Here is a 20,814-nt window from a genome sequence, read left to right as displayed (position 1 = left end):
CCCATTAAAAATAGTTTATTTCGTGATAAAGCTCAGTAATGAAATCGTTTGGTTATAAACATACTTTAGTTATCACGGGCTGAGTAATATAAAACATATTGAAGGATATGTGCATTTATTTATTTTTAGCTTGAGTTGTTTACCTTATTAAATAAGTAGGTACCTATTTTAATGCAAGGATATAATTAATTCAATCCTGTCAATTCACAGAATGTTTTCTTTTCCACCTGTACTAGAGTCATTTTTTTCTAGCTTTTGGGCGATATTCATATGATAAAACACAAGAAATTTATCCATTATTTTTTTGCAATGCGTAGCCACTTGTTTTGAACGCCAGACTTTCTATCTATAATACCTATAAGTACTTCGTTAGACTTATCGATTGTTGTTTTGACTTTGTTTACAGAGTCCAAGGACAAGGAGAAGGAGTCGAGCTGAATTTCCTCCCCCGAGGACAGGACCAGATAAACCACCGCCAATTGATTATTTTATAGTTGAAGCTGTTCGTTTGACGCCGCGCCCCCGCGCCGCGCGCCGCGCGCCGCCGCGAGCGCGCGCCGTCCGTCTATACTATGTTGCCTGATGTTTATTATGTTTCGTCTATATGAATAAGCTTGCATGCGAGATCGGTCGATGTCTCAGGAGGGAGCTATAATAACGCGCCCTGCGACCCGCCGGGGATCGACCCATGTCGTACTCTCTCTTACTTAGTGTTAATCCGTCTATCATTACATTCTTACCTTTTATTTTTAGTTCATGAGTAAATTATTGTACGGTAACGCGATCGGTATAGATACTTCGTATGCGACAGCGAAAATTAAAATAATTATATTTTTAAATCCTTACTCTCAGATTAATTTGGCCTAAGTTAGGATCGTTTCAATTTTTCTACGATTTTTTTTATAGTTTAACATTTAAGACTTTATTTTTAAGATGAGATATTTTAATCTGCAGTTATTTTGAATGGCTATTATACCTATATGTAAGGTGCAGAGATGCTTAATCTTTATGTATGTTAAGCTTTAATATTTTATTAGTAAATGTTTAAAATGTGGCCCACGAGACCCTCCCGCCCGGGCTCCGCGCCGTCGTCTCACTCTATCGAACGAACCAATGAAAACGTTACGTGTGATATTTTCGTAGTATGCTAGATATTTTGCGGTGTTTTTGAGCTGCCTAAACATGACATTTTTATTTGAGCTCTGAATGCATTTATTTTATATTTTTATACTTGAAATTTTGTAAATCATTTTCTAGATAAGAAAAGAATTGACAGAATTTATTTAGTATTGCATTCCCGTGAGGCGCGGGGTCCGGTCCGGTCCGACTCGGCCCCGGTCCGATCCGACTCGGCCCCGGTCCGGTCCGACTCGGCCCCGGTCCGGTCCGACTCGGCCCCGGTCCGGTCCGACCCGGCCCGGCGCGGCCGAGCTCCCGCCTCCCGGGGAGAGCTTATAATATTTGTAATACCTATCTAAATTGTATTTTTGTGGCCGTCTGCAGGGTCTTTGGTAACTCAGACGGGATCAAAGCCGTCGTTTAAAACGAATAAGTCATATTTTTATACACGTACTATGACTAATATCTCTCTAAGAAGCTTTTTATGTATCTTTACACACAAATATCACATATCTAATCACGAAACGCATTCACACGATATAAAATTAGGATAATATTTTGATACAGATATTCACTGCATTTCTTTTTGATATAACCTAGTATTAATTTATGTACCTACCCTAATTTCGTAAGGTTGTAAGTAATGTTTTACCGCCATAATGTACAGTATGGTTCTAAGTATATGTACCCAGTACTACACGTGTATCTGTACTAACATATCATGCATGGGTAGTCGGGAAGGCCGGGCGCGCAGTGCTCAAGACGCGCCGGCCGCTCTGGCTGCGAGAGACTCGTTTAGGATTTTTATAAACATTTTACCCTTTTGGAAGATTTAGCGAGAGCGCGTCGGCGCGGCGTAGTTGCAGTGGACTAGTTAGCCAACGGAGCCCCACAGAACCTGCCTGCCGGTTGTGAGCGCGAGGCGCCGGATCCAGACTGACTCATTAGCTTTTGTATTTGGACTATAGTCACGAAAGATGCTTTAGTTATCGTACGGTGGCTTGGTGCTAGTTTTGTCTCGTATAGTACGCGGATACTCGCTTCAGTGTCTCGGACCAATATCTATTTCTAACCTATTCGTCGCTTTGTGTGTCAAATACCTGCGATTTTCTTATAATGTAAACATATATCATTATTATTAAATCTTGTGTATATCGACCTGTATAATGGTTTAGATTTATCCTTGGATTTCCTCTGTAAGAATAGCAAACCGAACCGATCACTAGGGAGTGTTGCGGGCGTGGCGGCGGCGCAGAGTGTCCAAAGTTGTTGTAGGTTAGGTTCGATGCCAATATTTATTGCGAGCGGTCGCGCCGCCGCGCCGGCTCCATCAGAGGCTGGGTCGTTATTGTATTACACATTTATTTTTATAAGGGCGGGCCAGTGTGATATCTATACTATGAAATGGATAAATAAATATGTATGATCTGTAAAAATGCTTACTGGAGTCTTTCATTTTTTCAACCCTCCTACCATTTTGTTAAGATGATATATACCTACTTACTACTACTTATACACGCATCTAAATTGGTACAGAAATCAACATCACAGATATACTCTGTCAAACAAGACTGTCAGTAAATAAGAACAAAGAAAACTATATGCATCCTTTTCTTTAGGGTGCTAGAGAAAAGGATACCTATAGTTTTCTTTGTTCTTATTTACTGACAGACTTGTTTGACAGAGTTTAGTTTGTATATGTTAATTCCAACGTTATACGGTCTATATCTAAACGAATAGTGCTGTTGATTGTACTAAATTAAGGTGCAGACATTTAAAGTACAATTTTTAAATAATTTTGAAGACAGAGACGAAACACTTTCATTATTTTATTTATGTTACCTACTTACTTTCTATACAAGTAACAAAATCATCATTACAATAGGTAGTAGGTACTATACCCTCTCTTTTTGAACTAGAAAGACATTCAACATATAAAAAAATGTCTATTACCAAACAGCATTGAGTTTCTAGAGAGTAGTAACTCAGTAGCCAAAGAAAAATGAGTAGTCACAGTGCATAGACTGCCATCTCTCGACACAGGTTTAAACTTTGGACCACAGTTTTGACAATTTGGCCCATATTATTAGCTCGATAATTGTGTCGCTTAACTTCAAAACTGGGTAAATCCATTCTGCTATAGGTAAGGTTGATTATCTTTCAGATCACATTATATTTTTTTATATATTCAACCTTAAAGCAGAATGGATTTACCCAGGTTTGAAGTTAAGCGACACAATTATGTGTTAAAATGTCAAATATAATTATTAGCCCATCTAGCCGAGAGTCCCCCAAAGGTGTATTTCCATCTAGCCCACCGTACCTTTTTCTCTATGGTTCTGAGGTACGTTTTTTTCTTAGACTTTATCTGTCTATACGGAGTTACATATGTCTTTGCTATTACTGAATAGAGTTGAAGTTCGCTCGCACCCTCTAGTGATATAATATTATTGCACCGTTACAAAATAATTTATTTATTAGTGCTGTATCTCAGTATAAGTTTAGTCAAAGTATACCGCATAGACGACCGCGAAGGCGTGAATGTGCGGGTTATGGAACTCTCGTGCCGCGAAGTTGTCCCGGTCGGAGTCCCACAAGAATGAGTGGGACGCCACGAGGCTCTGCTGCCGTCGCTGGGAGATCGTTACGTTCACTATTATTCGGTACCTGCAGGAAGATGTTCAATTAATTTTGGTATCAAGAAGAAGCGTCTGCGTACGATGCTGTCGATGCTATTAAGATTTAGAAATTATATTTATCATAGATATTTATGATTTAAACTACTTAATAGTTATTTGTTATACAAGGGGGCAAAGTTGTATTTTAACGCCGAGTGTGGAATTGAAATACGAGCAAGTGAAAGGATTCTATAGTTGAACCACGAGCGAAGCGAGTGGTTCGAGAATAGAATCTTGAACTTGTAAATCATCTATATTACTAGATTCACCTACTTTTATCAATTTTAAAACAGTTAATTTGACTTTATTCAAAGTCAAATTACTTTAACCACTAGTGGATAAAATGCGTTTTTACCCGCTGGTATTAAAGGACAAAACACGTGTTTCCGAGCTAGTGAGGGGAAAATATAATTTTTATCATTGAATACAGTTTCTTTAAATCACGGGAAAACATTGATTTTAGAACTAACAGTGCCAGCGCCTGCTGCGCAATACGAGCGTAGCCGATAAAACGCAAAATCTTTAGTATGAAAAACAGCGATTACTGACTGAGAGTCCCGCCTGGCGGGACTATCGAGCAGCTCGCAATGGCCTGATAGAGAAATCATTAAAAAAAATGCACCTGTCATAGTTTTCTTCTTTCACGGCATTCCGAATACTTTCAGCCAGTGTCACACACAGCTCCGGAACTACCTTCTCACTATACTCGACCTCCTCAAGCTCCGGGTCTAGCAGTTGCGCGAGAATTTTCTGGACCTTCTCGACGTTGAACCGCTTTCTCGGGTTCAGCTGATACGTGGGCTGATACACGCGAACCTGTTTGGGTGCGGGCGGCGGCTGATTATCGGACATTGCGAAGTTTGATCAATAACTAGGTATAAAATACATTTGAAGTACATAGTAACGGGGAATTTACACAGGGAATGTTACGATTGCAGGTACTGGTATTATGTAAATGTAGATAGATAGGTAGGTACTAAGTAGGTATTAGTTGGTATTAGGTACGTTTCATCGTCCATTGTTGAGGATAGGCACATAATACGTGACTTTCCTTGCCTAAACGCCTTACGCTTAAGGTGGTGTAAGGCCTTTTCCATCTGAATTTCCAGTAGAAAGTCCTTATTGGTCTTGAAAATGGAAGAAGTACTTAAAGGTATTTAAAAACAATTATAGAGAGTACATTTATTAGTATACTAACAGGCTTAGTCAGGCTCTTTTTTGGACCACTAGGGATACGAAATGAGAATCTTCTAAAATCACCCGACGGCATTGTGGTTTGCCATCTACAATCGAAAATAATCACATAGATATAATGCTTGTTTGTAGTTGCTACTAACGGCCGACTAGATTATACAAAATCTTGATTCGTGTCAATGAGTAAACATAAAAAGTTATTGAAAAAGGCAAATTTACTAATTTGGTCCTTCGAACCGGATAGGCGTCAGATTGGATGTACGCCGACTATTTTGTTTTCTTTTTAGTTGTATGTTGGAATAAAAACAAACCACATCATGAATAGCGATTTAAGATCTCAATTTAAATTAAATAAGCTCGACATTCATGGGTTGGTATACTCTGTCAAACAAGTCTGTCAGTAAATAAGAACAAAGAAAACTATTATATATGCATTCTTTTCTTTAGGGTGCTAGAGAAAAGGATACCTATAGTTTTCTTGGTCCTTATTTACTGACAGACTTGTTTGACAGAGATAGGGTCAGGTCAATCCTGTCCTTAGGCCAAAAGAGTTTACCATTTAAAAAATAGTTATTTGTATACGAGAACTCGCATACGAGTTTCTATTAACATTGCGAAGCGATTTGATGGCTGAACTGCAAGATTGTACATGTAATTTTGCAGCCCGCAATGTAACTATAATCCCATGCGAGCTACAACGCAAAAAATGCGCACGTATCTAAATCAGGTCTAAATTTTTAAATTTCACCTCTTTTATCAATTTTAAAGTTAATGACAAGGTCAAAAGAGTTTACCCGCTGGTATTAAAGGACAAAACACGTAATAGTGAAAAACGAAATTAGTCGTTTTAAATGTGTCTTGAATAGAATAAATAATTGTTTTGCTGTCACTGTCATTATCATTTGACAGATCATCGTGTTTTGTGAGCGAAATTTGGCGAAATTTTAGCGAAGATACTTAGAAAATACAACGTGTGCTATTTATAAACGTTTATATTAATATACTTAAGTAAAAATTGAGAAAAAGTATGTTATATTCTGTTAAAATTATTTCTTGTTAATTAATGTAATACGATATGTCACAACAATTAGCAATTACAAACTTTTTCAAAGCGAAACTGCATTCCTCTCCTAATTTAGTGAATAATATGGATACTGTGAAAAGAAAGAAACGTAATTTAAGTTTGACCAAAGTACCAACACCTACTGCTTCACCAAACAAAAGGAAAATTGTAGACGAGATAAGCATACTCAGTGATGATGATGATTTCTGCACACCAGTTAAATCAAAGCCTTTAAGTGTCTCACAGAGTTCCAATGACAGTGAGAAAACAATTATATACACCCCATCGCCGAAAAAATCGTTGCAGACACCCAGGAAGACTCCAAAGAGCTCTCCAAGCCTTAGTTCAACTTCCAAAAGTCGGACTCCAAATACCAAAGACAGATTCTTCTCCCCGACAAAAAATCGTAGTGTTAAGAAAAGGACACCAATTAAGAGCAAAAGGAATTTGACCAGCTTGCTTGGAAATGGAGATTGTTTAGACAAGTCTGTGGAAGATGTATGCTTTGAATATGCATGTGAAGGCATGGATGATAAGAGTAAGATAATTTGTATATTAATGTCATTGAAATTATTTTTAACGATTCTTGAATGTTTGTTATTGTCTGTAATATGTATGATGTCACCTTAGTTCTCATATTAATGTTGTTTTATCCCAAATTTTACTCTTATTTTTGTTAATTTATTTCATGCTAAATCTGCGTACTTAGTTATTTCCAGTGTAGTTTGGAGAACTCCTCTTTGTGGTATTTATTTGTTTTGAATTTTGCTTAGACTCTATATTTTTTAATTAAATTCACATACTTTTTATTTTTCCAGCTGTATTCTTATTACAAATAATCAACAATTAATTATTTAACTGATAGTACATTAAAGCCACTCCTAAGCAACAGAACACAACAAATGCTTCAAAGTAGTCAGTCAGTGGTGAAGCCGGGTATGAAGTTAGTCTGCCGACTGTTCTGGCGCAAGGACCAGTGGTTCCGGAGGAAACAGGTCTCAGAAATTGTCAGTGAGGACAAGGAACCGTTGGATGATCCAAGTTTGGACGCAATGATTCTCTCATTGACTCAAAGAGCTTGGTTGAAAGAGAGTAAGTTTCTATTATATACGAGGTGTGGTCCAAAAGTTTCCGGCCTAACAAAGAAAGGGCTTACATATCTTTACAATTTCATTTTTATTTTTTAATATAGTCTTCCTCTGTCACAACGCACTTTTCAAATCTCTTTAAAAGCTCCATCAACTAATAAAAATAATAAAGATTTTTGTCCTCAAAATCGGCCTAAACCGCACGGGTCACTTCTTCGTCAACCGAAGATTTTTTTTTCTACTTCTACCTTAAGTTTTTCTTAAAATTACAAATGTGTACATACATAATATTCTCATAAATATATTGACAATGCACTGTCATTATATTAATTAAAGTAAAATACCATATGACATAATTGAACAAATAATAATCACTCGGGGTCACGTCGCGAATATAAGATAGGTGCCGAATTTTTTAAAAGACACATTTCGTCATAAAAAAATGAAGCAACGTGAACAGGGAAATTGTCGCGGAGATGCCTTTGTGCCTCTGCTAAGTTTTTAAAGACTATTCTGCATAATCTGCTATCGTACCTGGACAAAAAATAGCGTAGTATCTGCTGTTTACCGTAGGCTACCCTTCTTTTATGTAAATCGTTAGAATTTCGTGACAACAGTGACCCTGCCTGCTGAGCCGCGGTCCTGGGTTCGAATCCCGGAAAGGGCATCTATTTTTTGTCTGATGAGCACAGATATTTGTTCCTGAGTCATGGATGTTTTCTATGTATATAAGTATGTATTTATCTATTTAAGTATGTATATCGTCGCTAAGCACCCATAGTACAAGCTTAGCTTTGTTTGGGGCTAAGTTGATATGTGTAAGGTGTCCCCAATATTTATTTATTGTATATTATTTATTATTTTCAGGTAGCAACTGTATGACTTTCGAGGAACTCTCAATCCTCTTGAAAGCTGAAGAGCTAAAGTTAATTTGCAAGGACTTGAAGCTGAAAGGAGGCACTAAGCAGGAAGCGATTGATTCATTGCGGAATTACAGTCGGCGCACTTCTAGTATTTGTAGCTTCTTTGCTAACGGCAAGGCTACTGATAACAGTGGAAGGGTTTTGAAAATGTAAATATTTCATTTAAAACTAGACAATCTGAACACACACTGAGTGCATCAGATAACATACAAGTTCAAGTTCAACTTTGGGAACATATCTAATTATTTTATCCAATATTTACCAGAGGTCTTGATATTTTATTTTTTAGTTTTCATTCACCATTATAATTATGTTGTCTCTAAATAATTCTTAGTTATGATGGTTCTTAGTTACTCTTTGCATAACCACATAAATAACATAAATCCCAAGCTATTGTTAGTAAAAGTTTCATGTGAAAAAAAACAAAAAAAAACCGAAACACCATGGTTTTTTTCTAAATATGGTTTTTTTCAGATGAACAAATAATTCACAATTAATTCGTATCATAGATTAAATACATATATAAGAAGATCATACCATCCCATACACCACACATAGATGGCGCCACAAAAAAAATCACTTGTAGCTTTCGATTATACTTGTAGATGGCGTTAAGTGTCACTTTTGACATAGATTTATGGCTCGAAAGTGACACAACGTCAATCTACAAATAATCGATGGCAACAAGGCATTTTTTGTGGCGCCGTCTATGTGTGGTGTAGTGTATGCGCGTTCTTAGGCGATCGCATTTAATGTATGGGATGGTATGATCTTCTTATTTTAATCTATAATTGTATCAAGGCAGTTTACATTGATAAATGCATATTTTCACTGCAATGGGCCATTAGATCATAATTAAATTTTAATGTATATATGTGTACCTAACCTACCCATTACAACTTGGTGTCAATGGGACATTATTGAGATCTTATTGCCATTTATGTTTTCAGAATGAGAGAAAAGGCGGGTTCCTGTTATAAATTGTCAGAAGTTGCCAGAATGACACTGGATCAGCTCTATGTACTCATGTACCTAGGCATGGACTTTAGTCACATACGGGAAAAGAAACTAGAATTTGTACTAATTCACGATAAAATAGGCAGGGAGCCTTATCCTGTGGATCAGGACATGGAATTGGACAATGCTAGTGTGGTTTTTGAAAGCAATGACGAATTTGAAAGGTGTGTATACGAACTATCTGCAAATAAACAAGACCGACTATTTCGGACTTTGCATCTGTAATGGTATATTAGTAGGATAAATTAATTACATAGGTGCAAGTGGGATAGGACAGCAAAGTGGGTGATAGACGCCTACGAGCAAGTACGCGTAGGTACTTATGGCTCGACGCCTTTTTCGACCGTGTCACCGTAAGTACGCGTACTTTAAAACCGTCGTTCATACCTATAGTCGTCGACGATCAAACCGTTTTGAAATATTTAAGTACGCTTACTTTCTCGCACGTCTATCACCCACCTTAGGGATGTTTCAAGGTAGGAACTAGGAAGATGTCCGCCGTCGCGCGACCGCGGACGCGGATCTAGACAAAGAATACACACTTAACCGTGCAAACTGTCGGTCATCGGTCGTGGACGTGGCCTTGAGCGCACGGACGTCCGATCGAAATCTGGCTCGCTGGATGTTTTGGTCAGCCGAAGCCACGTCCCGACCGTGCACACTGATCGGTCGCGACCGCGGCGTCCGCGTAGTATGTTCCTAGCTTTATGAGTGTTGTCAACTCTGCGCGCACACACACACACACGGTATACAGCTGTTTAGTCTTTGTGTTGATAATACCATATAATACCTATTGAAATATATTATTTCAATTCTAATCATTATTTGTTTATTCTTCAGGTACATGACTGCACATAACGTGTACGAGGATTTTCTAGCCGATACCTGCTCTGATGAAAAGGCTGCTCTAGTCAAACAGGTTTACCAGGTCTACAAGGCAATTGACGAAGAAGAAATGTTACGGTACGTTTAAATATTACTTCTTAAATAATCAAGCTAAATTAAAAAATTGCATACTTATCAAAACTGTCAATACTTATATTTTCTACTGATAATATCTACCTACAATAGACACAATAGTCATATTGGTAGACTCATTTCTTTCTTACGAGTGTTAGTACTAGCATAAGACAAAGACAGTAAGATTCTCTTTGTCCTGGGCCAAACTATGTAGTATGTATATATTTTTTAATTTCAGTTACAAAGCCCTACCAAGTTGGCTTCGGCGGTTCACACCTGCTAATATCTACATCAGAATCCTAGTCTCAGGCATACAAGATTTGAAAAAAACCAAAACTGTGGAGTATTATGAACTCGCTATAGAAATATTGAGCTGCTTGATAGAGCAGACTGCTTTCAGACAACATAAGAAGGCGGGCTGGTACGCGGAGAAGGCGTTGATTCTTCATGGATTACTAGGGAGGCGTGATGAGGTAAATATCAAATTATTTTTTTGTTTTACCACAGATAAGTAATCATTATGCGCCACGGAGTCATCACGGAGTACTAGTAACAGTCACTAAAATTGCACTCGACGCCATAATATGACTGTTTCCTATGCAGGTCCGAACTTTAAGGATCACACAAAGCGATTGTTGATCCATTTAGTTCCTTAACTGGTAATTCAAAACTTATCTATTTTATGAAATGTCGTATTTTAACTAGATGGACGATGCGTGACTGTACTGTACACTAGTCAAGGTATTTACAATTCCTCATATCTATCCTATATTAAACCATGCGCTGCTCCGTACGGAGCATAGCAATAAGAATAATAAGATAATGTATATGTAGTTCCTAGAGTGTCGAATTACTACGGTGACAGGACACAAAAAACGTATACCCTACTTACTGAACTCATTGCCAAGAATGCCAAGTGACATAACACAGGAACCAAACAAAAATACCTTCAAAAGACGGTTAAAAAAATATCTCTTAGAAAGTATATAAGGGATCGTCTTCCTGCATTTATGTTATTTAAATGTTAACCTTGATGAAATGTTAACTGACTATTTATTAATTGATTTCTTGACTCCACGGTCAAACTTATACCATAGTTTTGTGGAGCACTGTATATTTATACTATTGTTACCTTTGACTGTAATAATTAAATAAATAAATAATAAGATCGCAAATTATTTGCATTTGGCAGTCCAAGCAGGGGCGTCTCACTCTGCGATTCTATCGCCGCGCTACAAGTACATGCCGCATTATTCAATGTTGGGTGCTCGCGTGCGTTCCGTTTGTTGATGTAGGTAATAATTTAGAATGGCGGCACTTTGTGAACATCAAAGCAGTAAGCCTTCTGTACTTGGACTATTATATATTCTGTGGTCCAAGTCCGCAAAGTAGGTACCTATGTTAAATTATATTATAATGCAAATAATACCTATTTCTTTAAAGGCAGCTGAAGTCCTAATAGAAGGCTTCAAGTCCAAGTTAACGGACGAGGAGAAAGACATAATGCGCAACCGAGCCGTCCGCATAGCTCGGCAGAAGTCCGCCAAGGTCAGCGAGCACTTGAAGAAGGAGCTGCTGGAGCTCGCCAGCAAGGACGAGGTACTGGAGAAGAATATCGACGCGGAACACATATACAAACAACCTATGGAGTGAGTTCATATCAAAAAATATTATTTGAATATTGTTATAGGACATTCTTACACAGATTGACCGCGAGTCCCACTAATATAAGCTCAAGTTGGCTTGTGTTGCAGGTACTCAGACAACGAAATATATAATATACAAGTACTTATTATATTAAATTTGTGACTTTCCATCGCAGTAGGGTCTTTTGCTTCAAGTTTAGTGATAAAAAGCTCTTCAAGTCTATTCTGTGGAAACTCATATTTGATTGTGTATGGTCTAAATAAACTATTTACTTAAAAATTAGTAACCTATTCTGATGTGGTTCTTACAAACAATTAGAATAGTCATAATGAGGGACACAACAATTTCACATAGTATAACGTATTTGTTCACATAATGACATAGCGCACTTGTGATATGTATAGGAATGCATTATGAACTATAATTGCTGTATAGAAGGTTGAAATTCCTTTAACTAAAACCAAGGATTATTTATATAAGATTTGCATACTTCATACTAATAATCGTACCGCGAATGTTTAGCGCCACCTATTAAATACTATACTATAACTACACTGATGATGTCTACAATTTTTTTTTAAATGTGTATTGTCGTGATATCAAGATTTTAAAATAAAAAAATATGTCATTTGTTCTTACAAAAAATAAAAACACGCAAAAATATTTGGGGAAAATATGATTTTGGCCACTTCCAGGCTACGAACAGCGCCATCTAGTTTTAAGCCTAAAAAGCCCATATATTTCAGGGGTATGTACGCTTTTTTGTATGGGCTTTGTCAGTCCAGTATTAAATCGTTCTTGACTAAAACAAATAAACAAATAAATAAATATTGGGGACACCTTACACAGATCAACTTAGCCCCAAACTAAGCAACGCTTGTACTATGGGTTGAGTATGGGTGCTCAAGCGACGATAAACATACTTAAATTTTCGAACCCAGGACCGCGGCTTAGCAGGCAGGGTCACTACCGACTGAGCCAAACCGGTCGTCAAATGCAAATTATATAAGTTTTTTGTTATCTAAGTGAAAATGTTTCATTTTCTTTATATTTTACAGGAACACTACAAAAGGCAAAGCGCGGTATGAAACGAAAACTTCAGAAGGCAGAGTTATCCAAAGCGTAGAAGAATACTGCATCACCCATTGTATCAGTACTGGAGAGTTTACTCATGGTAACTAACATTTCATTTCAGTATTCTAGCAAATAATGGGAAAAGGGCAAGAGAATGATGAGTTTAGCAAAAAAAGGCGATATTTATAATTCAAGGCTTGTGAACCATTAAAATTCAACATAAACATATTTTTTATACTAGGTAAGGTACCTACTACTACTAGGCTGGCGCGATGACCAGAATGAGTTTTGACCTCTAACACAAGAGCACCCCGTTTTACTCTTGACTTGAGTTGTCGCGCGAGCATTCGCCGACGCCGTGCTCACGGAGGTCTATCTGCACTATATTTTTTTTTATATAAACCTCTATGTCTAACCGTATTTTTCATTCCACATACAAATATTAATCAATGAGACAATTCTAATAAATCCAGACATGATTATGGTATGGTTGGTTTGCGGCCATGCGCGGATCCAGGGGGGGGGGGGGGTCATGGGGGTCATGACCCCCCTGGAGCGTTGGCATACAAAAAGACCACGTGACCCCCCCTGGGGCCCTGGGCCTTTACCACGTGATTAAGCTGGATCCGCGCTTGTTTGCGGCATTTTATTATAGGATTCCGAAGGTTTCTTTTGTGTCCATCATAAGATAACTAAATGGCGCTTCCACGAATAACGAGGTCAAATCTTTTTTTAATAAGTCCGCCTGATAGACCATATTTCTCTTTTGATCAATTTTGAGCATTATCTGATAGAGGGTTACTGTGTTATCCTTCCAGGCGAGCACTGGGAGGGCCGCATCGTCACAACGATGTTCTTCTTGCTTTTCTGGGACATCATCTATTCGAAGCCGCGCGGAGTACAAGGCGTTTTCCTCACGCGCTTACAAGCGTACCCATTGGACTTGTTCTCGGACAGTTTCTACACTAACCGACAGGTATTTTAATGCATCCGCTGACACTTTTAGAGTTACAGGTCAATTCACAAAAGCTGGCATGAATGGAACGAATGAGGGAATGAAAATATACACGTGTGAGATACTCGTAGAATGCCAATGAAATTGTAGCTCTTGACAGTTACAGCTCGTACGAGTGAACCACAATCAATGCTTTCGCGCGTGCCAGATTTCGTGGAACGATCTGTACTTATAACTATAACTAGAGTAATCGTTTTACGTTTTATTAAGTTTAGTTTGTAAGGATATAAAATGCACTAATCATAATGGTTACTAATTATTATAACTGGTTGTTGTGCGACTACAATATGCCACGGCCTCATATTTTCGTCGCAGTATTGGCTTCGTGCGAAGTGCATGGAGGGGGTAAGCAAAGCGATCGCAGTGCTTGCAGTGGTCAAAATCGACACTGATTGTGGTTGTCATCTATCAAAACTCATAAAATATAATACAATGTGTAATGTTTGATATGGGGCATCAATGTTGTTTCGTTGTTAATTGTAAAAATAATGGCATAAATAGTCGTTGCACGTTCTATGCGTTTCTTAGAGCACACTGGAAATTGGATCAAAGAACTAAATGGATAGCTACGGTGAAAAGAAAACGTAAGTGACATGTCAAACCAAACCATTATAATAAATTATATTTAAGCTTTGTTTACCTAATATTGTTCAATACGCTGTTAGTATTTTTCCTACCGTAAAAGATTATGCTTAAAGATTCAGGCCTAGCCTGGGAATAGGCCCGTGTCGGATATTTCTGCGGCCGCGGACATGACTAGGTACTTACGTTTAGATTTGTTTTATATGGCATTAACGGGACGGAGGTTTAGCGAATACCATATCACTAGTTCGAAGAACTTGTACCATTACTCCTATGTTCTTCAAGATTCTTTATATGCCCTGCCAGCACCAATTTATTGACTCTTTCTGTAGTCTGGGGTTGGAAGTTTATACCGTGAGTAATGCTTTGGAAACTGATTTTTGGTATTATATCCATGTCTATAATCTATCTACCTAAATTACACTTGAAATAGTAGCTCTTGTTATTCGATTTATTTAAAATTAACGAAAAATCGTTAAAATATAATGTTTGTTTACATGTAATTTTTTGTCATTTTCCACTTCAAGTTCACATGGTAGTGGGCGTAATTGTCGTGCACGTAGCCAATATTCCCATTACGAATTGAACGGAATAAACGTAAACAAACTGATGTCACTGTCAAATAATATTATGCTATAAGATTATTATGGTACATCAATTATGCTAAATCAAAGTCGACCAAAGTAATGTTCTGTAAAACAATATTCTGCCAGATGTGTCTTATACGTGGCAGTAATAATGCCAACTAAGTTTTCTGCAAAATTACCATTCGACTGAAAGTGTTTCTGCGAAACATGTTATGCGAAGTGTGTTTCGGACTAAAATTATTCTGCCAGATGAGGGTAACCCATTAATTACACACTTAAAATCGTGAATCGATCGAACACGATGACTGTTATATTATGTTATGATCCCACGCAAGTCAAAATAAAAATCAGTCCAAAATTGTCGAACTTCTGTCATATCAGATACTTACAAAACCAATAATTAAATTTATAAGCACCTTATTATGCATAGGCTAATTAAAACCGTCTTCAAATACGATGTTGAAGGCCGTTTTAATTAGCCATTAAAATTCACTACCACCTAGTCTCGAAAGTTGCTGAAAAATAACGTTTAGCGGCCCGCCATTTGGTCGCCCAGGTACATTTCCACTGTGGTACCAATGCAATAAATAAAACTACCCCACAAAAACGGCTTTTTATTTTCAATAAATATACCAAAACGTTTTGTGTTGAAATTTATTTTCGTTTAAACAGAGTCATAATTTGTGTAATGGAATATTTAAAGATTTCTAATAAACTTGCAAAATATCGGCAATTTTAATACCTCGAATGGTGCAATTTTTTTATAGCACCGGCCACACCTTTGCTTACAATAATTCCGGCTAATTCAAAATAGGAATATAGTTGTGGCAGTTATTTCGTAATGTAGAAATTATTATCAGTCTTTTATAATATGTTAGTGAACCTGACCGTACTTCTGTTGTTTACTGATAGGTGCTCATCGATGAACGGCTGCGGCTTATTGAGAACTCCACCGAAGAGGAAGTGTTGGAGATGATGGAGAATACTTGGGGAGACAGGCCCGAAGGTACGTGGTAAAGTATTGTAGCTACACCTACAATTTTTAACGCTTTATACATTTGACATTCCTGTCTAGTCAATTCGATTCCGATCCGTTATTTTTCATTAAGGATATTCGGTTTTAAGTACTATGATGGCAATTTTTTACGGCTGTGGAGCGTGTAGCGGCGATGCGGCAGGCGGTCGCCGCTGTAGTCCAAAACAGCTCGATTCGAGTTATCCATTTAACTCGTTCCGTACGCCGCTTGCTTCCAGTCAGTGGTTTTAGTAGGCCTACTTAAACTGAATCTGTTTATTTTGTGCCAGGTGAGATATCCGGCATCACTCGCGCGATAGGCTGGGACAACATCAGTGCGGTGGCGTCATGCCTCAGGCCGCGTGCGCTTTCTGCCTTGGTTGCGCGGCTGGCGCGCCACTACCGCTACGCGCACAGCGGCTTCCCTGACGTCACTCTATGGAACGTGCATACCAAAAAGGTTAGTGTATTCTACGAGAGATCTATCAACCGCGCCATAGGCGGTCGCGGCATGATATATACCTACTACCCCATGACTACCCCGCAATAGATGGGAAAACATTAACGCTAATTACCATGCGCAGCTACATCGATTTTAGAGGATGCAGATTTTGAAAATAATTTCTAAAATCCGCCGAATGTTGAATGTCCGCAACATCCATGCTATAAAATAAGGCAATTCAAATACCTAACGAAATTTCATTGAAAACAAAACGAATAGTCAAATACCTAATTTCAAAATAAATCTAAAATAACCCACCCTGAATGATATCCGCTTAACGACCCCCTTGTTTCCGCTGAGTTGCAATGAACTAATATCAAGTGCTTAATTTCAATTGTTTTAAACTAAGCATTGTTGTTTCGCAGATCAAGTTCGTAGAAGTAAAGAGCGACTCAGACCACCCGTCGATGAAGCAGATCCAGTGGATGAACTATTTGCGTGAGCACGGCATCAGCACCGGCTTCTGCTATGTCGGAGCCAACACCACCCGCCAGCGCGCCAGGGCGGGGAAGAAATCACCTTAACACGTTAATGGGGATAGCCCATACTCATAGGAGTATAGACTAGTGGGACTTCGACCACTCGTCGATGAAAGAGATCTTCTGTTACGTCGGTGCCAATGCCAGTACTACTCAGGGCGGGGAAGAAATCATCATGAATATGTCAATTTCAGTAGTACAGTGTACAATGTTCTTCATGGTGCAATGTAGCCCGCTCTGGCACTAGTCGCGCGATTAATCGTAACGCTCTTAGGTACTTTTTTATTGTCTCACACCGTGACACCAACAAAATAGGGAGCAGTGGGTATGACAAGTTAAGTTTAACATAAGCACGAGAAAGAAATTTTGATTTTTATATTTGGCGTTAGGCTATTGTAAATATTATAATGGTGTGACATTTTTTCGGTGCCACTTTTTGATATGCTGCAGCTATAAGTTAGAGTTAAGCGTAGGTACTCGCTTGTGTACAGGGTAAAAATGTTTGTGTTGGTTACAATTACTGTTAAATTTCTTTTTGATCTCCACTTGGTATTGTCCTATTCATAACATATGCCACATTTCGTTTTGTGAACATATTTGCACCGTGGAAGTTTTTACTACTAAATAAGTTGTATTTTGGGACCTTTCTTTATGAATCTGGCAAACTTTGTATACTGATAATTAAACTCCTACTCGCTAAATAATTATTACTGTATTTATATAAACTAATATTAATGACATGTCACTCATGTCATATCCAAACTGTATTAATACACTACATTAATACGTTTGTATTTTAGCTCATATTTGCGAATAATGAACGGAATGTTAGAGAATAAAAAATAAGCATAATAACAGTTATTGCACGCGCTATGTTGTTTAGTTTATACAAGTTTTAACTGGTTCTATTGACTGAAAAAATCAATGTTGTAAGGAATACATTATTATCAAGTTCCTGTTTTAATTTGCACATAAAGTACATGTGGAAAAATTGTGATACGAAATAAATAATAATAATTTATATTTTTTTGTATTATTATAATGCCAGTCAAAGATGAATATTTGCGATGAATATTATCTTTCACCGCATAAGCCCTATTTTTCGGTAGCAGAAATCGACATGAATCGATTCTACGTTTTGTGCTCGAGCCATCTAAAATGCTGCCAGTTCACTTCACATGCCTGAATTTGGCAAAAAATATAGGTGTGTGTAATTCGTGTTGTACCTATACCTTTTTTTCTTTATGTCAAAGAAAAGAGACGCAACACGACTATTTGCGAAACTCGGCCATGTTAAATTGCAGACAGTGGCAGCGAAATATGTTTTGTGCAAAACTTTAAACATTATAAATAAACAAGGTGATAGCAATTCTACCTCTTTATTGCATTGAGTTCATGCAACAAGTCAAACCGACAGAATAGATGTCAATTGCACTAAGTTATCGTTTTGTTATCAGTAGGTAATAATTTAATTCCAGCCCACACTGGAATAGTAAAGAGCTCAACGTAAACATTTGCCGCTTGCCCGGATGATCTGTCCCTGGATTCAATGTAAAAGTAAATATTAACCTGGCCGGATGATCTGTTAGATGTTCATCAAGGAAATACCAGAGCTCTCGGATCTTTGCGAATTTGCGTGGCGGGGCAATTTATCCCCAATAATAAAAAACACGAACATTAATCACTTGCTTGGATGATCTGTTAAATGTTTCCCGTGTACGTACCTCTCGTGGCCATGTCCGCGGTCTCGGCGCTCTCCGTGCTGTATCTGTACTGCAAGAATCGCACGGACAGGAGAAAAGGGTACATGGACGTCAAGGAAAAACCGGCAACTTAGCTCTTGAACTCTTAAATTTAGTATGGCGGAGTAAATTTGCACCCAGTAACGCTTTCAAGACCAAAATGAGGCTATGGAAGTAATGATGTGGTAATATTGTTAAACAATTTAATAACTAATAAAGTGTAATGGGTAGGGTTGCGCCCAGTGTTAGTCACATTTATCAGAGTATTCAAGTGAACGACGTACTGTAATAGTTATTAAATTTGTTATACAAGGGGGCAAAGTTGTATTTTAACGCAGAGTGTGGAATTGAAAAACGAGCAATTGAAAGGATTCTATTGTTGAACCACGAGCGAAGCGAGTGGTTCGAGAATAGAATCCTAAACTTGCGAGTTTTTTAACACACGAGAAGTAAAATACATTTGCACCCGAGTGTAACACAAAACTTTTCCCCTCACTATAGCGAGGAAACCACAACGCAAAAAATGCGTTTATCACTGCTTCCAGTAGTTCCACAGGTGGTAAATCATCTTTATTACTAGATTCACCTACTTTTATCAATTTTAAAGCAGTTAATTTGACTTTATTCAAGGTCATATTACTTTACCCACTAGTGGATAAAATGCGTTTTTACTCGCTGGTATTAAAGGACAAAACACGTGTTTCCGAGCTAGTGAGGGGAAACATATTTTGCAGCTACTTTAGCTACACTTTCTCTTTTTTGGCAGCTTTTTTTATGAAATTATTTTTAATTGGCAACTGTCCATGATTTTTAAAGTATATTTACCTACTTCATAGAAAGGTTTAATGTTTTATATCAGTGTTATTAAATAAAACAACTAAGTTATTGTAACAGATTATTATGTATTAAAATATATTCTACTAAAAAATCATAACATAGTATGTACATTTTCAACAATACACCTCAATAGGATAATAAGGCACCTATTTTATATAACAACTACGACTCAAACCCAACATTTCGTACTAAATCTCTAATACGTATACGTACATAACTTTCACCGCATATGGCAAAACTTTTCCAACCACTTAAAGGAAACTTTTATTGAGCACTTCATAGCAATGGTATAAATCGACTACAAAATTATAATAAAGGAAGCGCATTACAATACTAACTTATTGTGTAGATACAGTCCACATTAAATCACACATTTCACATTTTATATTTTATAAAAAAATGCCTACAAAACAACTCGATTGACTCGAAAGGAATTGAAACGTACATAGCTTTCTCCTACAAAACGAAAAACAATGGAACCATCACCTAAGCTTACTAATGGTAACTAATATTCAAGAAATCAGCGGACAAAGAAAAACAATATATATTTACATAATTATTATCTCTGAAAATTCATAATTTTAATACCTAAGTCGCTTTCGTTCGATTGATCGATATGTTTGTTCTTTCCACGACAGTTCTGTCTTCGAGTCACACAGCCGAGTTAGAAGATAATTGCACTTTTGGAGTATCCATACTTACGAATAAACTATGTATAAATAAGAACTCTTATATTGGGCGAAATGGTCACATACCTACACCTAAGAGTATAAATCTACAAAATACAGGCACCACATAATTAATAACTAACAGACTAATGGGTTTGGATCACCCTTACAAACGTTCATTGTAACATTTAAAAACAGTCGAAAATATCTTTGCGATGTACATCGCAGTACAATACGATAGTATGTATAAATAGTTGATACATCTTTCATATCAGACGCATATAAGTCTGACTACTAGAAAAAGGATCCTTAGTATAGTTAGCTGCTAACACCGGAAGGCACATTGGTTTATAACAAGATTATGTCGCCATTCTTCATGATGCGGGACGAGTGCTCAGGGCTCCTGGTTTAAACAATAAAATAACATTATAGATACTGAAACAATATTCTTACAACTAATCCAAGCGCCCATGAACAATATGAAACAAATTACGTAGAACAAACATGGATGAGATCGTTAACAGTTCTACCAAAGCAAAAAGAAGTTCTTAAGCAAGAGCTAAGGTCCAGTAAAAGTTTTATGTTATGTTATGGTAGACAATATCGGCTACTAGCATAAAACGA

The 20,814-nt window shown here is 37.4% G+C and overlaps 3 protein-coding genes across 3 annotated transcripts in view; 2 read left to right on the top strand and 1 right to left on the bottom strand.

Annotated features, from left to right (window-relative positions):
• LOC125234517 (synaptic vesicle membrane protein VAT-1 homolog-like) overlaps positions 1-2,561 on the top strand; it is a 40,353-nt gene extending 37,792 nt beyond the window's left edge. The window contains 1 exon segment of the mRNA XM_048140784.1: positions 407-2,561. Coding sequence (XP_047996741.1) covers positions 407-438 — 32 coding nt within the window. The 3' untranslated portion in view covers positions 439-2,561.
• An 834-nt stretch (positions 2,562-3,395) lies between these two features.
• On the bottom strand, positions 3,396-5,121 carry LOC125235038 (dynein light chain Tctex-type 5-like). Its single transcript, XM_048141501.1, has 3 exons — positions 4,996-5,121; positions 4,420-4,613; positions 3,396-3,786 (listed from the first exon to the last, which is right to left on the bottom strand). The coding sequence occupies exons 1-3, from the start codon at positions 5,065-5,067 to the stop codon at positions 3,621-3,623; spliced, it is 432 nt and encodes a 143-aa protein (XP_047997458.1). The 5' UTR covers positions 5,068-5,121; the 3' UTR covers positions 3,396-3,620.
• Positions 5,122-5,924: 803 nt separating this feature from the next.
• LOC125235015 (fanconi-associated nuclease 1-like) lies at positions 5,925-17,966 on the top strand. Its single transcript, XM_048141465.1, has 12 exons — positions 5,925-6,592; positions 6,873-7,146; positions 8,010-8,214; positions 9,016-9,246; positions 9,923-10,045; positions 10,281-10,515; positions 11,486-11,691; positions 12,748-12,863; positions 13,582-13,739; positions 15,860-15,953; positions 16,253-16,422; positions 16,830-17,966. Exons 2-12 carry the CDS (start codon positions 6,957-6,959, stop codon positions 16,986-16,988), a joined length of 1,887 nt encoding a protein of 628 aa, XP_047997422.1. The 5' UTR covers positions 5,925-6,592; positions 6,873-6,956; the 3' UTR covers positions 16,989-17,966.
• Positions 17,967-20,814: the final 2,848 nt, after the last annotated feature.

This window comes from Leguminivora glycinivorella, chromosome 16 (genome assembly GCF_023078275.1).
Source record: "Leguminivora glycinivorella isolate SPB_JAAS2020 chromosome 16, LegGlyc_1.1, whole genome shotgun sequence".
Lineage (NCBI taxonomy): Eukaryota > Metazoa > Arthropoda > Insecta > Lepidoptera > Tortricidae > Leguminivora > Leguminivora glycinivorella.
The sequence above is the reverse complement of the archived record's forward strand: the minus strand, read 5'-3'. Positions and strand labels throughout refer to the sequence as shown.